This window comes from Salvelinus fontinalis, chromosome 9, assembly GCF_029448725.1.
Source record: "Salvelinus fontinalis isolate EN_2023a chromosome 9, ASM2944872v1, whole genome shotgun sequence".
In the NCBI taxonomy this organism is placed as follows: domain Eukaryota; kingdom Metazoa; phylum Chordata; class Actinopteri; order Salmoniformes; family Salmonidae; genus Salvelinus; species Salvelinus fontinalis.
This window is the reverse complement of record NC_074673.1, coordinates 50,296,858-50,316,223: the sequence shown is the minus strand read 5'-3', so window position 1 is coordinate 50,316,223 and position 19,366 is coordinate 50,296,858. Positions and strand designations below refer to the sequence as shown.

The 19,366-nt window shown below is 41.2% G+C and overlaps 1 protein-coding gene across 1 annotated transcript; it reads left to right on the top strand.

The window, feature by feature from the left end:
• Positions 1–10,240: 10,240 nt before the first annotated feature.
• Positions 10,241–19,141, top strand: LOC129862784 (G/T mismatch-specific thymine DNA glycosylase-like). Its single transcript, XM_055934749.1, has 10 exons — positions 10,241–10,367; positions 13,068–13,237; positions 13,465–13,769; positions 13,947–14,016; positions 14,276–14,411; positions 14,567–14,649; positions 14,749–14,843; positions 15,145–15,316; positions 15,599–15,743; positions 17,999–19,141. Exons 2-9 carry the CDS (start codon positions 13,174–13,176, stop codon positions 15,718–15,720), a joined length of 1,047 nt encoding a protein of 348 aa, XP_055790724.1. The 5' UTR covers positions 10,241–10,367; positions 13,068–13,173; the 3' UTR covers positions 15,721–15,743; positions 17,999–19,141.
• The last annotated feature ends 225 nt before the right edge of the window (positions 19,142–19,366 follow it).

Genomic DNA, 19,366 nt, shown 5'->3' with positions numbered 1-19,366 from the left:
GCTATCACTGCCACTGTTTTCGCCTACACCACTCATTTTTCGTGGTTAATAGTGGCTACTCCATCACTCGAGGTGCTAAGTGGTTTTTAGTGGGCGTATACCTCTTCACGTCCATATTGTCACTTCTCCGCACGTCCCTGCTGCGTCACAGAGGTGAAATGGACCGCTGTTCCTAATTATTCTACATCAACATATCGAACGTGTATCTAAACGTGTATCTCCCGTGTGGCTCAGTTGGTCAGTTGGTAGAGCATGGCGCTTGCAACGCCAGGGTTGTGGGTTCAATTCCCACGGGGGACCAGGATGAATATGTATGAACTTTCCAATTTGTAAGTCGCTCTGGATAAGAGCGTCTGCTAAATAATGTAAATGTAAACGTTGTTATTGGGGGAAGTAATTACCTCGACAATTTTTGATTTATCGCCCAGCACTAGCTATCAGTGTCAAAAAGCTATTCAAATTCACAGTAACTTAATAGACAGTAATTGCTAGTAACTTATTTGCAACTAGCTGTCATTAACTTACTGTACTTTCACTGAACTTTACTGATTACAAGATAGCTTAACATTAGCTGACAACTACAAATCATTCTTTGTGGTGAGTACACTTGAGACTCAGCCTACCTCACCAGACCTCAACATTTTTGTTGAGAGCCAACTGACCTTCCTGTCACACCAACAAGTGTCAGTGAGCATGACAGGGATCAGCCACAGTAAGTTACTGGGAATTTTACAATAACTACTTGCAGCAAGCTGACAGTGATTTATTGAAAAATAAACATGAACTTCCTGGTGACCAACTGCCATTAAGTTACTAGAAAATGCACAGTAACCTCTTAACAGTGCAGCTGTCACGTTCCCGACCTGATTTCCCTTATTTTGTATGTATTTAGTATGGTCAGGGCGTGAGTTGGGGTGGGTTGTCTATGTGTGTTTTCTATGTTGGGTTTTTTGTGTTCGGCCTGGTATGATTCTCAATCAGAGGCAGCTGTCAATCGTTGTCCCTGATTGAGAATCATACTTAGGCAGCCGGGGTTTCACGTGTGGTTTGTGGGTGTTTGTTCCTGTGTTAGTGTTTTGCCACACAGGACTGTTACAGTATGTTTGTTTGTTGTTTGTATCGTATATTGTTTTCGTGTTCATTAAATATCATGGAAACTTACCACTCTGCAAATTGGTCCTCCGATCCTTCTCGACTCTCCTCGTCCGATGAGGAGGACGACTTAGACTACCGTTACAGCAGCTCTTGATTGTCACAGGCTCTTACAAAGCTTGTAGAACTGGGAGTGGACAAATGAGGTGCTCAACCTAAATTACATAACAATAAAACCACTTAAACTGGCACACACTACCACTAACGGTTGCCACAAATACACTATATATACACACAAGTGTTTGGACACCCCTTCAAATTAGTGGATTCGCCTAATTCAGCCACACCCGTTGCTGACAGGTGTATAAAATCGAGCACACAGCCATGCAATCTCCATAGACAAACATTGGCAGAAAAATGGCCTTATTGAAGAGCTCGGTGACTTTCAAAGTGGTACAGTCACAGGATGCCACCTTTCCAACAAGTCAGTTCGTCACATTTCTGCCCTGCTAGAGCTGCCTGTAAGTGCTGTTATTGTGACGTGGAAAAGTCTAGGAGCAACAACGGCTCAGCCGCGAAGTGGTAGGCCACACAATCTCACAGAATGGGACCACCAAGTGCTGAAGCGCGCAGCACGTAAAAATCGTCTGCCCTCATTTGCAACACTCACTACCGAGTTCCAAACTGCTTCAGGAAGCAACGTCAGCACAAGAACTGTTCGTCGGGAGCTTCATGAAATGGGTTTCCATGGCCGAGCAGCCTAAGATCACCATGTGCAATGCCAAGCATCGGCTGGAGGGGTGTAAAGCTGACCGCCATTGAACTCTGGAGCAGTGGAAACACGTTCTCTAGAGTAATGAATCACGCTTCACCGTCTGGCAGTCCAACGGACAAATCTGGGTTTGTTGGATGCCAGGAGAACGCTACCTGCAGCAATGCATAGTGCCAACTGTACATTTTGGTGGAGGAATAATGGTCTGGGGCTGTTTTTAATGGTTCGGGCTTGGCCCCTTAGTTCCAGTGAAGGGAAATCTTGACTGGCCCACATAGAGCCCTGACCTCAACCCCATCGAACACCTTTGGGATGAATTGGAACACCGACCTCGAGCCAGGCCTAATCGCCCAACATCAGAGCCCGACCTCACTAATGCTCGTCCCTGAATAGAAGCAAGTCCCCACAGCAATGTTCCAACATCTAGTGGAAAGCCTTCCCAGAAGAGTGGAAGCTGTTATAGCAGCAAAGAGGGAACCAACTCCATATTAATGCCCATGATTTTGGAATGAGATGTTCGACGAGTAGGTGACCAAAAGTATAACATATTTTAGAACATGCTCCCAAATATGCTAATGAGCCCCTGTTTATTCTCGCTTCTCTTCCTCGCGAAGAGTATCTCTACTCTAGCGCTCATATTGGATCCCTCGTTTCCGTCTTAACTGCTTACAGGTGAACCATGAAAAATATCGCTGCAGGGCGTAGGTCTTAGGACTCTGTCGAGAGGTTGGGTACTAACCATTGTGTTCCTCACAATGGCCAGTGCTATCCCGTCCCAGGACGAACCTAGCCTGTCACTCAAACCCCCCACGTTCTAGTGCTTGCAGTTCCATGATTGCGGGAAAGATTCCCACCCTCTATGCACCAATTGCTTGGATTAAGAACACGCCGAAGAGGTGCTCAAAGACCCGGAGTCAAGAAAGCAGGTCTGAAAAGGAGGCTTAAATGGGCTTCTATCTCGATAGTCCCTCTTGCCTCCGAGCCAACAGCGATAGCTGAGGCTCAGCTCTTCGCATCAGAGCCCAGTTGGGCCGAGGTCATGGATAGCATAAACTCCCTCCTCACTGTCTGACGACGTAAGAACTGACTTGCCTAGTTAAATAAAGGTTAAATAAAAAAGAAGACGAGGATGACAGTGGGATTAATCTTATGGATATCCTTGAGATAGCGCAGGTGATGGGGATGACCCCAGCCTGGAAATGCGCAATAAGGAGGAATCCGGATTTGGCAACCCTCTCACTGGCTCACCACCTCAGCCTCTCGCGACATGTTACTATCGACACCAGCGCCTCACTCTCTAGGAAGGCGGAACACTTTACTGCCTCCGTTTTTCAGAGGACTTACAAGCCCTCGGCCAAAGCAAGAGCTTCTAATGAGACCTTTTTCTCTACAGGTTATGGAAAAGATAATAAAACAAAAACACTTTAGTAAATATTACTGTACACAAAAACATTACAGTAAATACTACCGTATACCGTAGCACAGTCCGCAAAAACACTACAGTAAATACTACAGCATACTACAGTCCGCAAAACACTACAGTATACTACAGTCTGCAAAAACACTACATTAAATAGTAAAGTACCCTAGAGTGTGCAAAAACACTACAGTAATTGCTACAGTAAAGTCCGCAAAGTAATAGTATATAGTAATCCTACCATAGTATACACTATAGTATTTTTTCATGTGGGTTCCTTCTGCTCTATTGCTTGGCTGCTCTGTCCCAAGGGAGTGATACACGGTAAAAATGGGATGGGGCTGTTGTTCATCTTTTACTGATCGGTGTCGGCTTTGGTTCATTCAACGTAATCTATTCAATTTGTCTGAAATGAAACAACAAATTTGGCAGATCAATGTGATATTTGAATTGAATGAAGGTTTCTAAATATCTTTCAATACCTCAAGCAAGTGCATTGCATAGCAGTGGGGGCAGTGTAGAGGCGGCAGGCGGTCAGAAGATGAGGTGTGGTTTATTTGGGGCGTGGCTTTCAAGTTGTTATTTTTAGCCAATAGCCAGAGTGAATGTCATTCCAGGTAATCAGTTCTGTTGTATTCACCATGCAGAACTGTACTGCCAACACGGAATCTGTAATGATACTTGCATAGGTGTATGTAGTAGTTAGAAGCCTCTACTCAACAATCATGCCATTTATCTGGGGTTTACAAAGGCTTTTGTAAAGCTCATCTCCAAAAGCCCAAGGAAAGTGGAGGCCTAGGCCTACCTATCTTTAAACACTAGTACTGGGCTGCAAATGCCAAGGTGTTGACTCACTGGCGATTGGGTTTCCCTGATGCGTTAGACGCTGATGCCATCCTGTGGCTAAGTATGGAAGTCTATACCACAATAAATACCTATCTTATTTTTTTTTTTAAATACATATATTTAACCTTTATTTCACTTTATTTATGGCCATGTTTTTCTCCAAAGCAGAGTGCCCAAACAAATGAACAGGCAACAACTTTGTTTTGAAATATTCTTTAAGAATTCTAAACCAGATGAAGCGTGTTTATAAGGTGCCTGATACCTCTATATACAAACCGATATGCTTTTATCATTATTTGGTTCCATTTCAGGCTCATAAGGTGTTTGTTGAATGGAAGAAGGGACTGGCCGCAATTGAAGACCTATACTAGACTGTTGGGGAGTAGTGAACTACATGTAGTTCAACCAGTAATTTAACTACATGTTGCAGCAGCTTGGTGGTAGTTGAACTCAATTCACTTTGTTGCCATGTAGCAGTGTAGTTAACTGCTGGAACTACACACTACATTTTTTGCAAAAAAGAAAAGAAAATGTGTGAAGTAGGCAAGATGTTTTTTCAGCATCAGTCCTGCCTAATTCTCGCTTGAAACAGTTTTTGTTTTTAATAGGCTAAATGACACATTCTGCTACCAGTCTATGCAGTCTATGACAATTTGTAGTCTATGACATTTTAGATTTAGATATAATTTATCGCAAAATAGTTTTGTAGTGAACTACTTTTTCAAAGTAACTTTAGTTAGGTAAACTATATTCTTTTAGAAAGGTAGCTTTAGTGTAGCTTAATGAGCTGACAGAGCCCCCCCCCCCCCCCCCCCCCAGGAAAGCTATGACCTTTGGCTTTCACCTAGAATTGATTATTTATGACAACAACAAAAAACTTTCCAACCCATATGATCTAGTACACAATACAAGTATAATAATACATATACAAATATGATGGTATGATAAAAAAAAATGTGAATGAATAAGCCTTTTAATACTTTATAGTATGTCCATATATAATTATAATCTGTTTTAGGAACATCTACCCAAGTATTTCACCTTCTTTATTACTTTACCAAACATATACTGAACAAAAATCTAAAACGCAACATGTAAAGTGTTGGTCCCATGTTTCATGAGGTGAAATAAAATATCCCAGAAATGTTCCATACGCACAAAAAAGCTTATTTCTCTCAAATGTTGTGCACAAATTTATTTTCATCCCTGTTAGTGCGCCTTGTGCTGTGGACAATAAAAGGCCACTCTAACATGTGCAATTTTGTCACACAACACAATGCCACAGATGTCTCAAGTTGAGGGAGCGTGTAATTGGCATGCTGACTGCAGGAGTGTCCACCAGAACTGTTGCCAGTATTTGAATGTTAATTTCTCTACCATAAGCCGCTCCCAAGGTAGTTTTATAGAATTTGGCAATATGTCCAACCAGCCTCAAAACCGCAGGCCACATGTAACCACGCCAGCCCAGGACCCCCACATCCGGCTTCTTCACCTGCGGGATTGTCTGAGACCACCCACCCGGACAGTTGATGAAACTGAGGAGTATTTCTGTCTGTAATAAAGCCCTTTGTGGGGAAAAACTAATTCTGATTGTCTGGGCCTGGCTCTCTGGATGCGCCCCTGCCCAGTCATGTGAAATCCATAGATTAGGGTTTAATGAATTTATTTAAATTGACTGATTTCCTTATATTAACTCTAACTCAGTAAAATCCTTGAAATTGTTGCATGTTGTGTTAATATTTTTGTAATGACATTGGTCATAGTCAAAATCTGTTAAATTTGTGAATGTCTAAATCAACATTTGGACCATTTAAACAGTGTGCATCCCACCTATAGACAAGGGGACAAGGGCTATGTAACGGGCTCAATTATGTTGTTCTAAGCATATGCAATGTGTCTGCCAATGACATAAAACAAATGTTTGACTTCCACACAAAATTCCTTCTTAACTCATTTTAGGTTTAAGGAAGTGTGTAGGTCGCATTCTTTATCGTAGAGCTTTAAAAGTTATGTATTTAGATCTGCCTGGTCGAGACAAATTCAGCGATTGCTTTGCCATGTCTGTGCCCTGAAGCAGTTGAGCTGGATAAATGTTTTTCCTTTTCAGTAAAGTTGCAGTGAAGTGATATAAATGAATGTAATGATGCAGCCGACCACCAGAGGGAGGCAAATACACGTTTATTCGACAGAAGACGTTGACACGATCCTAGGAAGGTCTGGATGGCAGTCTTCTGACATAAAAGGGTGGGAAATCAATAAAATATGTAATGTAAACATATACATATTTTTACAAGTAATTCTAGTACCCGATTTCAGGGACTGTCAGCTTATTAGCTTAACTTCTCACAGAGTGAAGTAATTGGTAGCTTGGTAAACTATATTTCAGAGTAGCTGCCCCAACAGCAATTTGCATCATGTAACCAGTTAAAGAACACATTTGAACTCTACGTCAGACACTATATAAAGGGAAAATTCCAAACTTTGAAACCCTCACTGTGCAATGCTCATTTTATGACTTGTTACAGCGCCCTCCCAACTCAAAACACCTAGTCTCCCAGTTTGTATCCTTTTTTCTCCAAATATACAGAGGGCTCTACTAGTCATTTTAAGGAGACCTGGGGTGAAGAGTTGATATCTGGGGAGAATGTCTAGAATGAACTCTTGTTCCATCCATGACAGGTATCAATTGGTACAATAATGTAATGCAGACTTATTTACTGCAAAAACAAACTAAATAGAATCTACCTCAGGTTTCCCCAATGTGTGACAGATGTAAAACCCCAGAGGGCTCATTCACTCATCTTTTTTGGCTAAGCCCACTTCTAAATGACTTCTGGTTGAATTATTATTATTATTGAATAGTATTCAAATGTCTCTTCAGTTGTTCAGAATCTCAAATAAATAATTGAATAATTAAATAATTTTACGAGGAACAACATGCTTTGATGTTCACAATGGTTGCTGCTGAAGAAAACAAAATCCTCACAGAATGGAAATCAACCACTTCCAGGGATGGTTAGCCAAAATGATCCAAGCCAAGTTACAGTTTGACTTAAATCTACATTAAAATCTATAGCAAGAGCTGAAAATGGTTGTCTAGCAATGATCAACAACTCATTTGACAGAGCTTGAAGAATAAATGGGCAAATGAAAGCTCTTAAGAGACTTAACCAGAAATACTCACAACTTTACATCGCTGCCAAGGGTGCATCTACAGAATATTGACTCAGGGGTGTGAATACTTATTTAAATGAGATATTTCTGTATTTCATTTTCAATAAATTTGCAAATTTTTATAAAAACATGTTTTTACTTTGTCATTATGTGATATTGTGTGTAGATGGATGAGAAAACAAATATTTAATCAATTTTGAATTCAGACTGTAACAACAAAAAGTCAAGGGGTATGAATATTTTCTGAAGGCACTGTATAAGTGACTTTGTTGTGCTTCACAATTAATTTGAGATACTTTTGGGTGATTTGGACATGATGCATGAAAAATGATGGGATTTGAATGGGATTGGGGTTTGTCCCACAAATTCAAAAATGTTAGCATTTGGAAACAGTGCCAGGGAAATAAAACCAACACATGGATTGCTGTCATACTTTGTCCATAGACATGCTTATAGGGTAAGGAAACGAATGTGTAATTTGGGTGAATTATCCCTTTAATTTGGTCCAAGAGGTGGGAGATGAGAGGAAGATCAAGGCTTGTATTCGAATCCAAAATCTGCATGATTTCAGTAAAATAAAATCGTTAAGATTTCAGCGACACAAAGGTAGCACCTCATTGGAGCATTGCTGTGTGCCACAATGTGAGGCAATGGCGAATTTCAACTTTGTGGTGAGGTTCCACACATTCCCCATATTAGAAGACGAACGGAAGAGATGGATTGTCAATCTTCGACATGACAAGTTCACCAGGGTTTGCAGCTGTCTTTTCTTAGCTGAGGGCTTGCTTGAGCCTTCAACCAGCACCGGGCACAGAAGATTAAATATTAAAAAGTTGTATATGAAATTATCCAGTTTGCAATGCAAGGTAGCTTGCTAGCTACATTAGCTAGCTACTCACCTTAAAAGTTGTCAATGTAGCTCGACTCACATTTTTAAAACAGTAATGTTTCTTGCACATAGGGGTAACAGAAAATGACTTCATTTGATTAACATCGTTCACAGACATTTGAAGGAGATCTTGCAGGCAGCAGTTGTAAAGTGCCAAACAGGTAGCTAGCTTGATGTTGATGTTGTTGACATATGAAGGGCAGTTGACCGGCTGGCTGAGTAGAATGCTTAATATTAAGTACAGTGTCATAATGCGTCGAAAGAGCCTATTAATTTAATATTATAAACGGAATAGTTAGTGCTCTGAAAAGGCTGAAAGTCGTTTTATTACAGACCGCATACCATGGGTATAACAAGAAAAGTACTATTTACTGTTCTAATTACGTCAGTAACCAGTTTATAATAGCAATACGGCACTTCCGGGTTTGTGGAATATGGCCAATTTACCACGGCTAAGGGTTGTATCCAGGCACTAAGAACAGCCCTTAGCCTTGGTATATTGGCTATATACCATACCCCCAATGGCCTTATTGCTTAAATATAGGCTAAGACTGTTAGGTTGAATACTATGACTCTGGGTGTGTTAGTTTTGTGACTAAATAACATGCAACTTTCATTTGAATGGTCAGCAACTAGAGAGATAGTAACCAGAATTTTACATTTCCCAAGTTTATTGACATATCAGCAGGGATGTAGTCCTGCCATAGTGCAGGTGGGGGGGTGCTCCCTCACTTTTTTCAATTTGAGAACACACGCCGCTGGTAGAAAGTATTTCTGGAAAATAAACAATGGTAAATTCTCAAATTCTATTTAATTACCACATAAATTGCATGAAAATTATAGAATGACAAAGTAAATAAATATGCAGGCAATAGCAGTTTATATGTAGGTAAATGGTGGTTTCTTCCCCATCTTCTCCCTCTGCAGAGCGCGAATGATGAATAACTGTAGTGTGTGCAGAGGCCCATAGGTTGGAGGATTCGCCACTTTGAGCGGGCCTAATCCGACATAAGAACTGCTACAGACAGAACTCCAGGGGTTGCTAGAACTGCTGTCCTCGAAACAGTTTGTTATGGAGTTGGGGCTCATGTAAGACGCACTTGAACTCACCCTACTGTTCGAGTCCTTAGCTTATGGAAACGTACTACTATTGCATATGCAGATAAACTGATCCATCACATGAACCTTATCACAGCAAAGATATCTAGGATCCAAATTCACCACGTGTATGCCTTGATGTTCATATAACTCTTGTGCAGTGAAGCCCAGAACCATATGTGACCACTTGGTCATGGTGCCGTCCTTTCAGCACCATGATTTGAAGGGCGCTCAAATCGCTTAAAAATAATCCTCATCTGTTAGCCTGCGCCTAACAGTCCTATTCATCACTTATTACTATTATTACAAATAGAAGATTATAACTTCTCACAATGGTGCTTGTTGAGTAAAGTTAGATCAAAGCTCAATCAAATCAATGTCTTGCAAGATCACAATGTTTAATTAGTATTAAACAGAACCGAATATAATAGCATATATGCCTACTGTAGCATAGTAGGCCTATAAATAACGCCAAAAACACCTCCGTCATTTATTTCCTCTATCTGAATAGTAGCTTTTCTTTTCTCATGTGGCCAACACTCAACAGCGCGTGCCACTAAGCAGGACAAAATAGGCCCACCAGAAAGGCTTATAAATTGGTTACCACCATCTGCTTTAATTCGCTCACGAAACAGTAATACAAGAAAATCTAATTGCATATTCTCACGTAGCTAATTCATATCAAATGAATGAACCGGCAACCTTGCCTGCTTGCAAGTGGTCAGAGAGTTGGAAGCCAATGGAAAACCACCTCGCGAGTTTAAAAGTCCGTAGAGCAAACCAACGCTGATATGGGGGGAGTGTGGCTTGGGTTATGTATATTTTTTGCAGTTCATATTATATTAGCATAAATCCCTGATGTCAATATAAATGTTTGTTATACATGCACTAAAAGTTGACGTATTATTTCAGGAGAAGAACGTTTTTACTTTGTTTCCCTATTAATCATGTTGGTATATTCCCATGTCAAAGTTGACGTGCATCTCTTTCTTTGTTGCTTGCTAGCAAGTCCAAAGGGGAATTGATAGAGTACATTCGTTTTCAAGAAAGAAAAACACATTTAAACATATCTGTAAGAGGTATGTATGTATGCATTTGATCAATTACATACGATTCGTATTCATTGGAAAGCGAACCAGCTCATTGCTAGTTAGCAAGTCATTCATCCATGCTATTTAGCGGAATAGCTAACTAAGCTAGTTTGCATAGCTATATTCGCCAGCTAACGTTAGGTATCCATAATGGCTTAGATTTGGATTGAAAGTACACTATAGACGAAGTAGGGGTAGAATGTGTGATTGTTTACTTTGTTGACAAACAAGTTACTAAAGCGACAATAGTCTAGCACAACATTTATCCTTTTGACTTTTCTCCCTGACACTTGCTAGCTGACGTATTAATCCTGCAATGCCAGACATTGACAATGACCAGGAAATGTGCTATATCCAAATCAGAATAATAATGTCAATATGAATATTGATCAGACTAACAAAGTCCACCATAAAGAGAAGAAAAGCTGTATGAATGACTGCTTGTCCCCTCAGAATATCTTCAACAGTGTTGAGTTCTTACCCCGTCAAAAGGAGGCCCAGGAGGACGCCGATTGAACGAAATCCCACCTGAATGGCTAAATGTTGTGAATCTGAAATAACAGCATGTTTTGATTGCAACTTATTCATTGTGAAACCTACATCTATGAAATCCTATTACATAATGTATTGAATTGAGTTATTCACAGAATTACTTTTCTTTACTTGCATGCCTAATTTATTGTGCAATCAGACAGACTTATGATCTTAGATCCAATCACACACAGACACATGTGTATGAATATAATATATATATGTGTGTGTGTATATATATATACACACACACACACACATATAGTTGAAGTCTGTAGTTTACATACTCTTAGGTTGGCGTCATTTAAACTAGTTTTTCAACAACTCCACAAATTTCTTGTTAACAAACTATAGTTTTGGCAAGTCGGTTAGGACATCTACTTTATGCATGACACAAGTAATCTTTCCAACAATTGTTTAAAGACAGATTATTTCACTTATAATTCACTGTATCATAATTCCAGTGTGTCAGAAGTTTACATACACTAAGTTGACTGCCTTTAAACAGCTTGGAAAATTCCAGAAAATGATGTCATGGCTTTAGAAGCTTCTGATAGGCTAATTGACATAATTTGAGTCAATTGGAGGTGTACCTGTGGATGTATTTCAAGGACTCCCTTCAAACTCAGTGCCTCTTTGCTTTACATCATGGGGAAATCAGACAAGACCTCAGGAAAAATAACCAAAATAATTTGGTTCAACCTTGGGAGCGATTTCCAAACGCCTGAAGGTACCACGTTCATCTGTACAAACAATAGTGCGCAAGTGTAAACACCATGGGACAACGCAGCCGTCATACCGCTCAGGAAGGAGACGCATTCTGTCTCCTAGAGATTAACTACTTTGGTGGGAAAAGTGAAAGTCAATCCCAGAACAACAGCAAAGAACCTTGTGAAGATGCTGGAGGAAACGGGTACTAAAGTATCTATATCCACAGTAAAACGAGTCCTATATCGACATAACCTGAAAGGCCGCTGCTCCAAAACCGCCATAAAAAAACCAGACTACGGTTTGCAACTGCACATGGGGACAACGATCGTACTTTTTGGGGAAATGTCCTCTGGTTTGATGAAACAAAAATAGAACTGTTTGGCCATAATGACCATCGTTATGTTTGGAGGAAAAAGGGGGATGCTTGCAAGCCGAAGAACCCCATCCCAACCGTGAAGCACGGAGGTGGCAGCATCATGTTGTGGGGGTGTTTTGCTGCAGGAGGGACTGGTGCGCTTCACAAAATAGATGGAATCATGAGGATGGAAAATTATGTGGATATATTTAAGAAACATCTCAAGACATCAGTCAGGAAGTTAAAGCTTGGTCGCAAGGGTCTTCCAAATGGACAATGACCCCAAGCATACTTCCAAAGTTGTGGCAAAATGGCTTCAGGACCACAAAGTCAAGGTATTAGAGTGGCCATCACAAAGCCCTGATCTCAATCCTATAGAACATTTGTGGGCAGAATTGAAAAGGCGTGTGCGAGCAAGGAGGCCTACAAATCTAACACAGTTCCACCACCTAAAATTCACCCAACTTATTGTGGGAAGCTTGTGGAAGGCTACCCAAAACGTGGGTCCCGAGGACCGACTTTGGGAAACCCTGTACTAGAATATACACTGAGTATACAAACATTACAGACCAACCATGTGAATCCAAGTGAAAGTTATGATCCCTTATTGATGTCACTTCAAACCGGTGTAGATGAAGAGGAGGAGACAGGTTAAAGAAGGATTTTTAAGTCTTGAGACAGTTGAGACATTGATTGTGTGTGCCATTCAGAGGGTGAATTAAGTGCCTTTTGAACGGGGTATGGTAGTATGTGCCTAGCGCACCGGTTTGTGTCAAGAACTGCATTGCTGCTGGGTTTTTCCACGCTCAACAGTTTCCCTCCTGTATCAAGAATGGTCCACCACCCAAAGGACATCCAGCGGACTTGACACAACTGTGGGAAGCATTGGAGTCAACATGGGCCAGCATCCCTGTGGACCGCTTTTTGACACCTTGTAGAGTCCATGCCGACTTATTGAGGCTGTTCTGAGAGAAAAGGGGGGGGGATTGCAACGCAATACTAGGAAGGTGTTCCTAATGTTTGGCATAGTCAGTGTATTTCAGCTATATAATTAACACTGGGGGTCTTTTTTTTTGTCTTCCTTTTTTCAGGATTCAGTCTACTCAACAGCTTCAAGCTCTGCAGGGGCAGTAGCTGGGCATCAACCACCATCACAGTCCTCAACCTCACTACACAGAGGGACCAAGACAGAGGGTCATGGCTCATATGGTTGTCAGTCATGAGCTCATGGCTCAGCAAGAGCCCGCCAACATAGCGAAAGGTATCCTGGTTCTTTATTCCCGCAGAGCTGTATTCAATAACGGACATGAGCCTTAATGTATTTCTGATGGATTTAAAGTTGATTAATTTGTGGGGGAAGTGTTCTTTGATGCATTTCCCCACAGATTTAAAAACAAATGTTTCATCGACAAATCAGTGTTCCTGTGACAGTCGAGGCTAGTGTGAAGGTTCACAGCAAGGTGATTGGAAGATCTCTCCCTCTTGCAGCTCCAGCAAAAAAGCGAGGGAGAACGGCACAACCAAAGGAACCCAAGCCACCCAAGATGCCCAAGCCACCCAAGATGCCCAAGGCCAAACCGGGACCCAAGGCCAAACCGGGACCCAAGGCCAAACCGGGACCCAAGCCCAAGAAAGGTAAGGAGGGTCAAGAGGCAGACGGCACGCAGGAGAAAATAGACAAGACCTTCAAGAAGGTCAAGAAGAAAAGGGACCGCTTCAAAGGAATGACTGAGGATGAGGTCATGAGTAGAACTCTGACCGACATCCTTGACTACAACCTGGACTATGTTATCGTGAGTTCACCGCTTTTGTCGCTTTGTGCCAGACATTTTTTGCTGTGCGCCAGACAATGGCACTACTTGATTTGTCCAATGAGAAATGCTTATTTTCGTTTTCAGACGCAAAACGTTCTGTCTTGCGTGCTCTAATGAGAAAAAACGGTAGTATAATATGCAACTTTTTTGTTCTAGATTGGAATCAACCCAGGTCTCGTGGCAGCCTATGTTGGACGATGGTTCCCTGGCCATGGAAACCATTTCTGTAAGTTGCTTTGCGTATATATTCAGTCTCTTACTTTGAAAACATCATCAATCTTCCTGCTTAGTATTTTTTTTGTCAGCGCTTTCATTACTCTAACACCATTTATTAATCAAATACATTGCTAAACTTTACATTCAAGGTAATGTTATGTTACTCATGCCAAACAGGATGATGCTGTATGCGGAGAGCATACAGATTTTCACCCCAATTTCAGAAAAATAATGGTACAATGACTTTAATGAGTAGTTATCCTCTTCAGGGAAGTGCCTGTTCTTGTCCGGATTCACAGATGAGCAGCTTAACCACATGAGCGACACCAGCCTGCCAGAGAAATATAAGATCGGCTTCACCAACATGGTGGCAAGGACAACGCCTGGAAGCAAGGACCTGTCAACGTAAGCTTAGGAAGAAAATAATACCTAAAGTCAGTCTGCAATGTGCTGAAAAATGAGTGAGATGGAGACATTTGTCTCGAACAGTGGCCACATAGCAAGCTGAATTCACATAGATGGAATACAATGTTTGACACAAATCTTATGTTTCTTCACAGCAAAGAGTTACGCGAGGGCGCCTTAATTCTTACTGAGAAGTTGAAAAAGTACAAGCCCCTCATAGCTGTTTTCAATGGAAAATGTAAGTAGCTACATATCCCTAATAAAGAGGAGAAATTCCAGTGGCCAGAACTTTCCATTGAAATGCGATATTAACCATTGAAATTCTGTGTATTTTCAGGTATCTATGAAATGTTCTGCAGAGAGATGTTTGGTAAAAAGCCCAAGAAGCTTGACTTTGGTCTGCAGCCACACAAGATACCGGACTGTGAAGTGGTAAGGGGTCTGCTACCTGGTAGTGTGTGTGTGTTGTTGTGGTGCTCCAGATACTGTATTTCATGATGAATGGATGATAAAGAAATGGAAGAGTTGGGAAAAAAAATACATCCTGGATCCAGCTCTTTCTCACAATAACTGATCAAAATGTCACCGTTTGGACTAAAGATTCAAATCGAACCAAAAAAATATTTTGAAATAGTCAGCGTTTTAACTATGATCATTGGCATTGAGCATACAGTGGCAGTACTGTTCCATTTCCCCTTTGAAATGACATGTAACCCTGCCCTCGCCCATACAGGCGTTGTATCTGATGCCCTCATCGAGTGCCCGCTGCGCCCAGTTTCCCCGTGCCCAGGACAAAGTGCACTTCTACATCAAGCTGAGGGAATTGAGGAACCAGCTCAGGGGCGTGGCCCGATCTGACGAGATTCAGGAGTTGGAGTACAGCTTTGACCTGGGACTGGCCAAAGGTAAGAGAACATGCTGCAGGCAGTGCTATAATGACTATTCAAACAGGAACATCATTGACCTAATTAATATAAAATGTACATTTTATTATGATATGGTACAATATGACACTTCATTTTGAAGAATGAAATGAAAACCCATCACGGTCCTGTCCCATCTCATGGTCACAAGGTATTCCCTAGTCACCTGAAGGAGCTGATTTGAAAACTGTTTTGTTTACCAGATAAATTACAACGACAAAAAAAAGTCAGGAATTGAATTCTGTGTTTTTCTCCCCATTACAGAGGACGCTAAGAGGATGGCGATCAAGGAAGAGGCGTACGACCCAGGCTACGAGGCCGCCTTCGGCGGAGCCTATGGCGAGGGCGGGCCCGGGCCTGAGGAGGGTCAGAGCAACGGTCACTAACTTCTCGTTGACTGGAAACACAGGTCAGCACCATACAAATAGAATGAGCAGTAACTATATCAACTGTGGTCTTAAAAGTGATAGTTAACCCAAATTATGAAAGTCCTTCCGCATCCTCACCTTGTAGTGAGTCTAGACGCCAAGAGGTATCGTGATCCAAGCACTGGATTTGTATGTGCCCCGAATTCCTCCTCTCCTGACACTGCTACAGATCTAAAGGGGCTGGATAGGTGGGAATAATATGGGTTAAATTACATCCAGCCTATCAAAAGGCATATTTAGCGTATTCCTATCCAATCCCTCGAAATCTACAGGAGTAGCTAGGGGTCGGTTTGGAATGCAGGGTGTGTCAGAAATCCTGTGTCAGAAATCCTAGCGGTCAAACGGAAAATGTTCCAATCGTTATTCCACCGTTCATTTTTCCCATAGGGGTTTTTTGAGTGGGAAAAATGCACCCCTTGGGGTCCCCAGGACAGAGTTTGGGAAACGCCGAACTACAGCCAGAGGATGGGTACATGACGGACACATTGTTGTTTTGCAGTTCTCATAGAGATTTACACGGTTATCAAAACATCACGCCAGGTTAAGCCTACATGAAACACAGCCATTATTTGTGTTTCTAAAATTCCCTATGGGAAAAATGAATGGTGGATAAATGATTGGGACCATTTCCCAGTTTGACCGCTAGGTTTTATGGGTATTATGACTCAGACTGTGGTACTCTATTGCTGATGGCATGGCCAAAAATGTAGGACTGAATGGGGTTTTGAAATCAATTACCTAGACTATAAAATAGTTTTACCTAAGCTATGTCTAGGGGTCCAAGCTAACTAACTGGGCCATAACCTGATATGAATGTGTGCGTTAAGCATGAAAGTAAGCGATTTAAGCTGACCGGTGTTGTCTTAAGTAATTAGGACACGTACTTACCAGGGTCCAGGGTGAGCTCTGTCTGGACTCTGTAGTCAGTCAGCCCAAGCAGGTCATAGTTGTTCAATTGTGACAAATATATAATATACACAAAAAGAATCAAGAAGGCATGCCTAAACTAAAGTCCTACTCAATACACCTCTCACCTGCTAATCACCCAAACCTATGAGTGATCACTAACTTATCATGCTTTGCTGGCACACTCAGTACCAGGCCCGGTTGCTGCTGTACTGTCTAGCTATGGCCTAAACCCATAGGCTCAATCCTAATAACCTCCACTTAGCCCCCCCCCTCGTTTTCAAGTGTCCCTGGGTGGTGGAGTGTCCTTCGAAACGGAGCAACCAGTGTTAGGGAGAGAAATAACCCTATGGAATGGGATATCACTTGTGAACAGCATAAGTGGCCAAAGGAAAGACTACCACGCAATTCATTGATGTCGAACCTTGTGTTTTTCACAATGCCTGTACTGGTGGCAGTAATAGTTTTCCTTCTATTTCTCATGCAACAAATACGTACTTACCATATGAACAATATACGAGAACTGCAAAACAACAATGTGTCCGTCATGTACCCATTCTCTGGCTGTAGTTTAGCATTTCCCAAACTCTGTCCTGGGGACCCCAAGGGTTGCATGTTTAGGGTTTTGTAAATAAGAATTAGTTCTTAGCTGACTTGCCTAGTTAAATAAAGGTTAAATATATAAATAAATAACATTTTAAATGTGCCCCAAAGCCTGTTTTAGCATGGGCAGCGCCATTGAGAACTTTCACTATTTTTCCTATGGGTTAAGGAAGGATCACATGGTTCCATCCAGGTCATCAGGAGAAATCAGCCACTGAGCAAACATTCCATAACTGCAGGTGGCAGTGAGTAAATCACCAACTTTGGCTTTACACATGTAAAGCCAAAATAGCCACACCTATTCAGTTTGTTTAGACTCAGAAGTAGAAGAAGAAGAAATGGACTACTTTAAAATAGAGAAAGCCCTAAATTGGTGCTGCCCATGCTGTCACAGAAGCCATAATGGCAAAGAAGCCCGATCTAGCGACCTCCATGCTTAAAACATTATTATTATTATTTTTTTATCTTTTATATAACTAGGCAATTCAGTTAAAAACAAATTCTTATTTACAATGACGGCCTAGGAACAGTGGGTTAACTGCCTTTTTCAGGGGCAAAACAACAGATTTTTACCTTGTCAGCTTGGGGGATTCTATCTTGCAACCTTCCGGTTACTATTCCAACGTTCTAACCACTAGGCTACCTGCCGCCCCTAACAATGGGCTTGAGGTAGCGTGCTCAAATTTCCTCACCTCAGAGCTTGAAAGGCTTTTTCTTCTAATTTCAGACGCTGCCGAGAAGACACACTTACCAACCTCCTACGGCCGCCACCACCACAGAAGGACAACTCCCAGACAGACAGTGGATGATGCAGTCTTTCACTGATCAGATTCGACATTGGTGGCTCTAAAGAATCACAGGCATGGGTGGGCAATGTATAAGAAAGGGTAAATGGCTCCTAACGAGCCCTATCTAGAAGTGCACAAACCGCAATCCCGCACATCCTTTAGCCCCCCTTCAACAAGAAGCTGCACCTCCGTTTGAAAACAGAAATTATAGTTTTTAGTATTTTTTTGTTGCCATTTTGGAATATACACTTGACTAGTTGATAGATGGAATAGTCTAAATGTATCATTTTTAAAGGATTTGTGGAATATTAGCTTTTTTTAATCAGGTTTTGTCATACTGTGTGTGTGTGTGTGTTTGATTGCCCACAAGGCAGTCTTTTTTAAATATGTGAAATCAGGGACTTGACACTTTGTTTTAATACCGTACCTTGCCACAGGCTGGCACAGTAGGTGTAAGCAAAGCATGCATACTGTATTGGTTACTGCTCTGACAGTACAAATGGCTCTAAATCAAACTTTTACACACGTGTCAGAGTCCTAAATAAACCTGTGGCAGAACACATACAGTAAGATGATACTGTAAGTAATGCATTGTGAAGTTTAAGATTAGCTAGTACTCTACTTTTATAAATTCTGTACCTTGAGGAGAATGAACGAGACACATGGTCAAAAAGTGATTCACGGAGGGATGTTTTAGTAATGTCTTTACAAGCCTTTTATCATGGAGTTGCAATACTCAAGATGGGTGTTATATATTTTTTCTTTTACTTATGTTTAGTATGTTTCTGAAAATGTTGTTTATAAAATTATGGGGATTTTCTATTTTACTTGTCTTTTGTTTTTTACTTTGCAGTCTGAAAAGATACAGTATCAGGTAGCTGTGTTGGTAATATGTTTTTTATAAGAGTTCTGAAGTTGTGTTGGTTGAAAACCTTGCCTCTAGCCTTCGTTCTGTTAGCATACCAAGAAATTGTCTTCTGTTGCATCCTGAGTGACTAAACCCTGGGACGTTCATTAAAAAAATGTTTTTAAACATTTTTAAATTATTTGAAACGAATAATTAAACTGAGTTTCGGACAGAATGTCCCTTCCAGTTTTTTCCCATTTGGTGCCTAATGAACACAACCCTGTTCTTTCTTAAAATAGTTTCATACTGTACATTACAATATACTCTTTGTACACGTTTTTACTTCTGAGATACTACTCATGATCCCTCTGGGCAAATGTATGGATGCACGCTGAGAAGTGTTGTCATAGTACGTTTTTTTTTATGCATACAGTTCATTTGGAAAGTATTCGGACCCCTT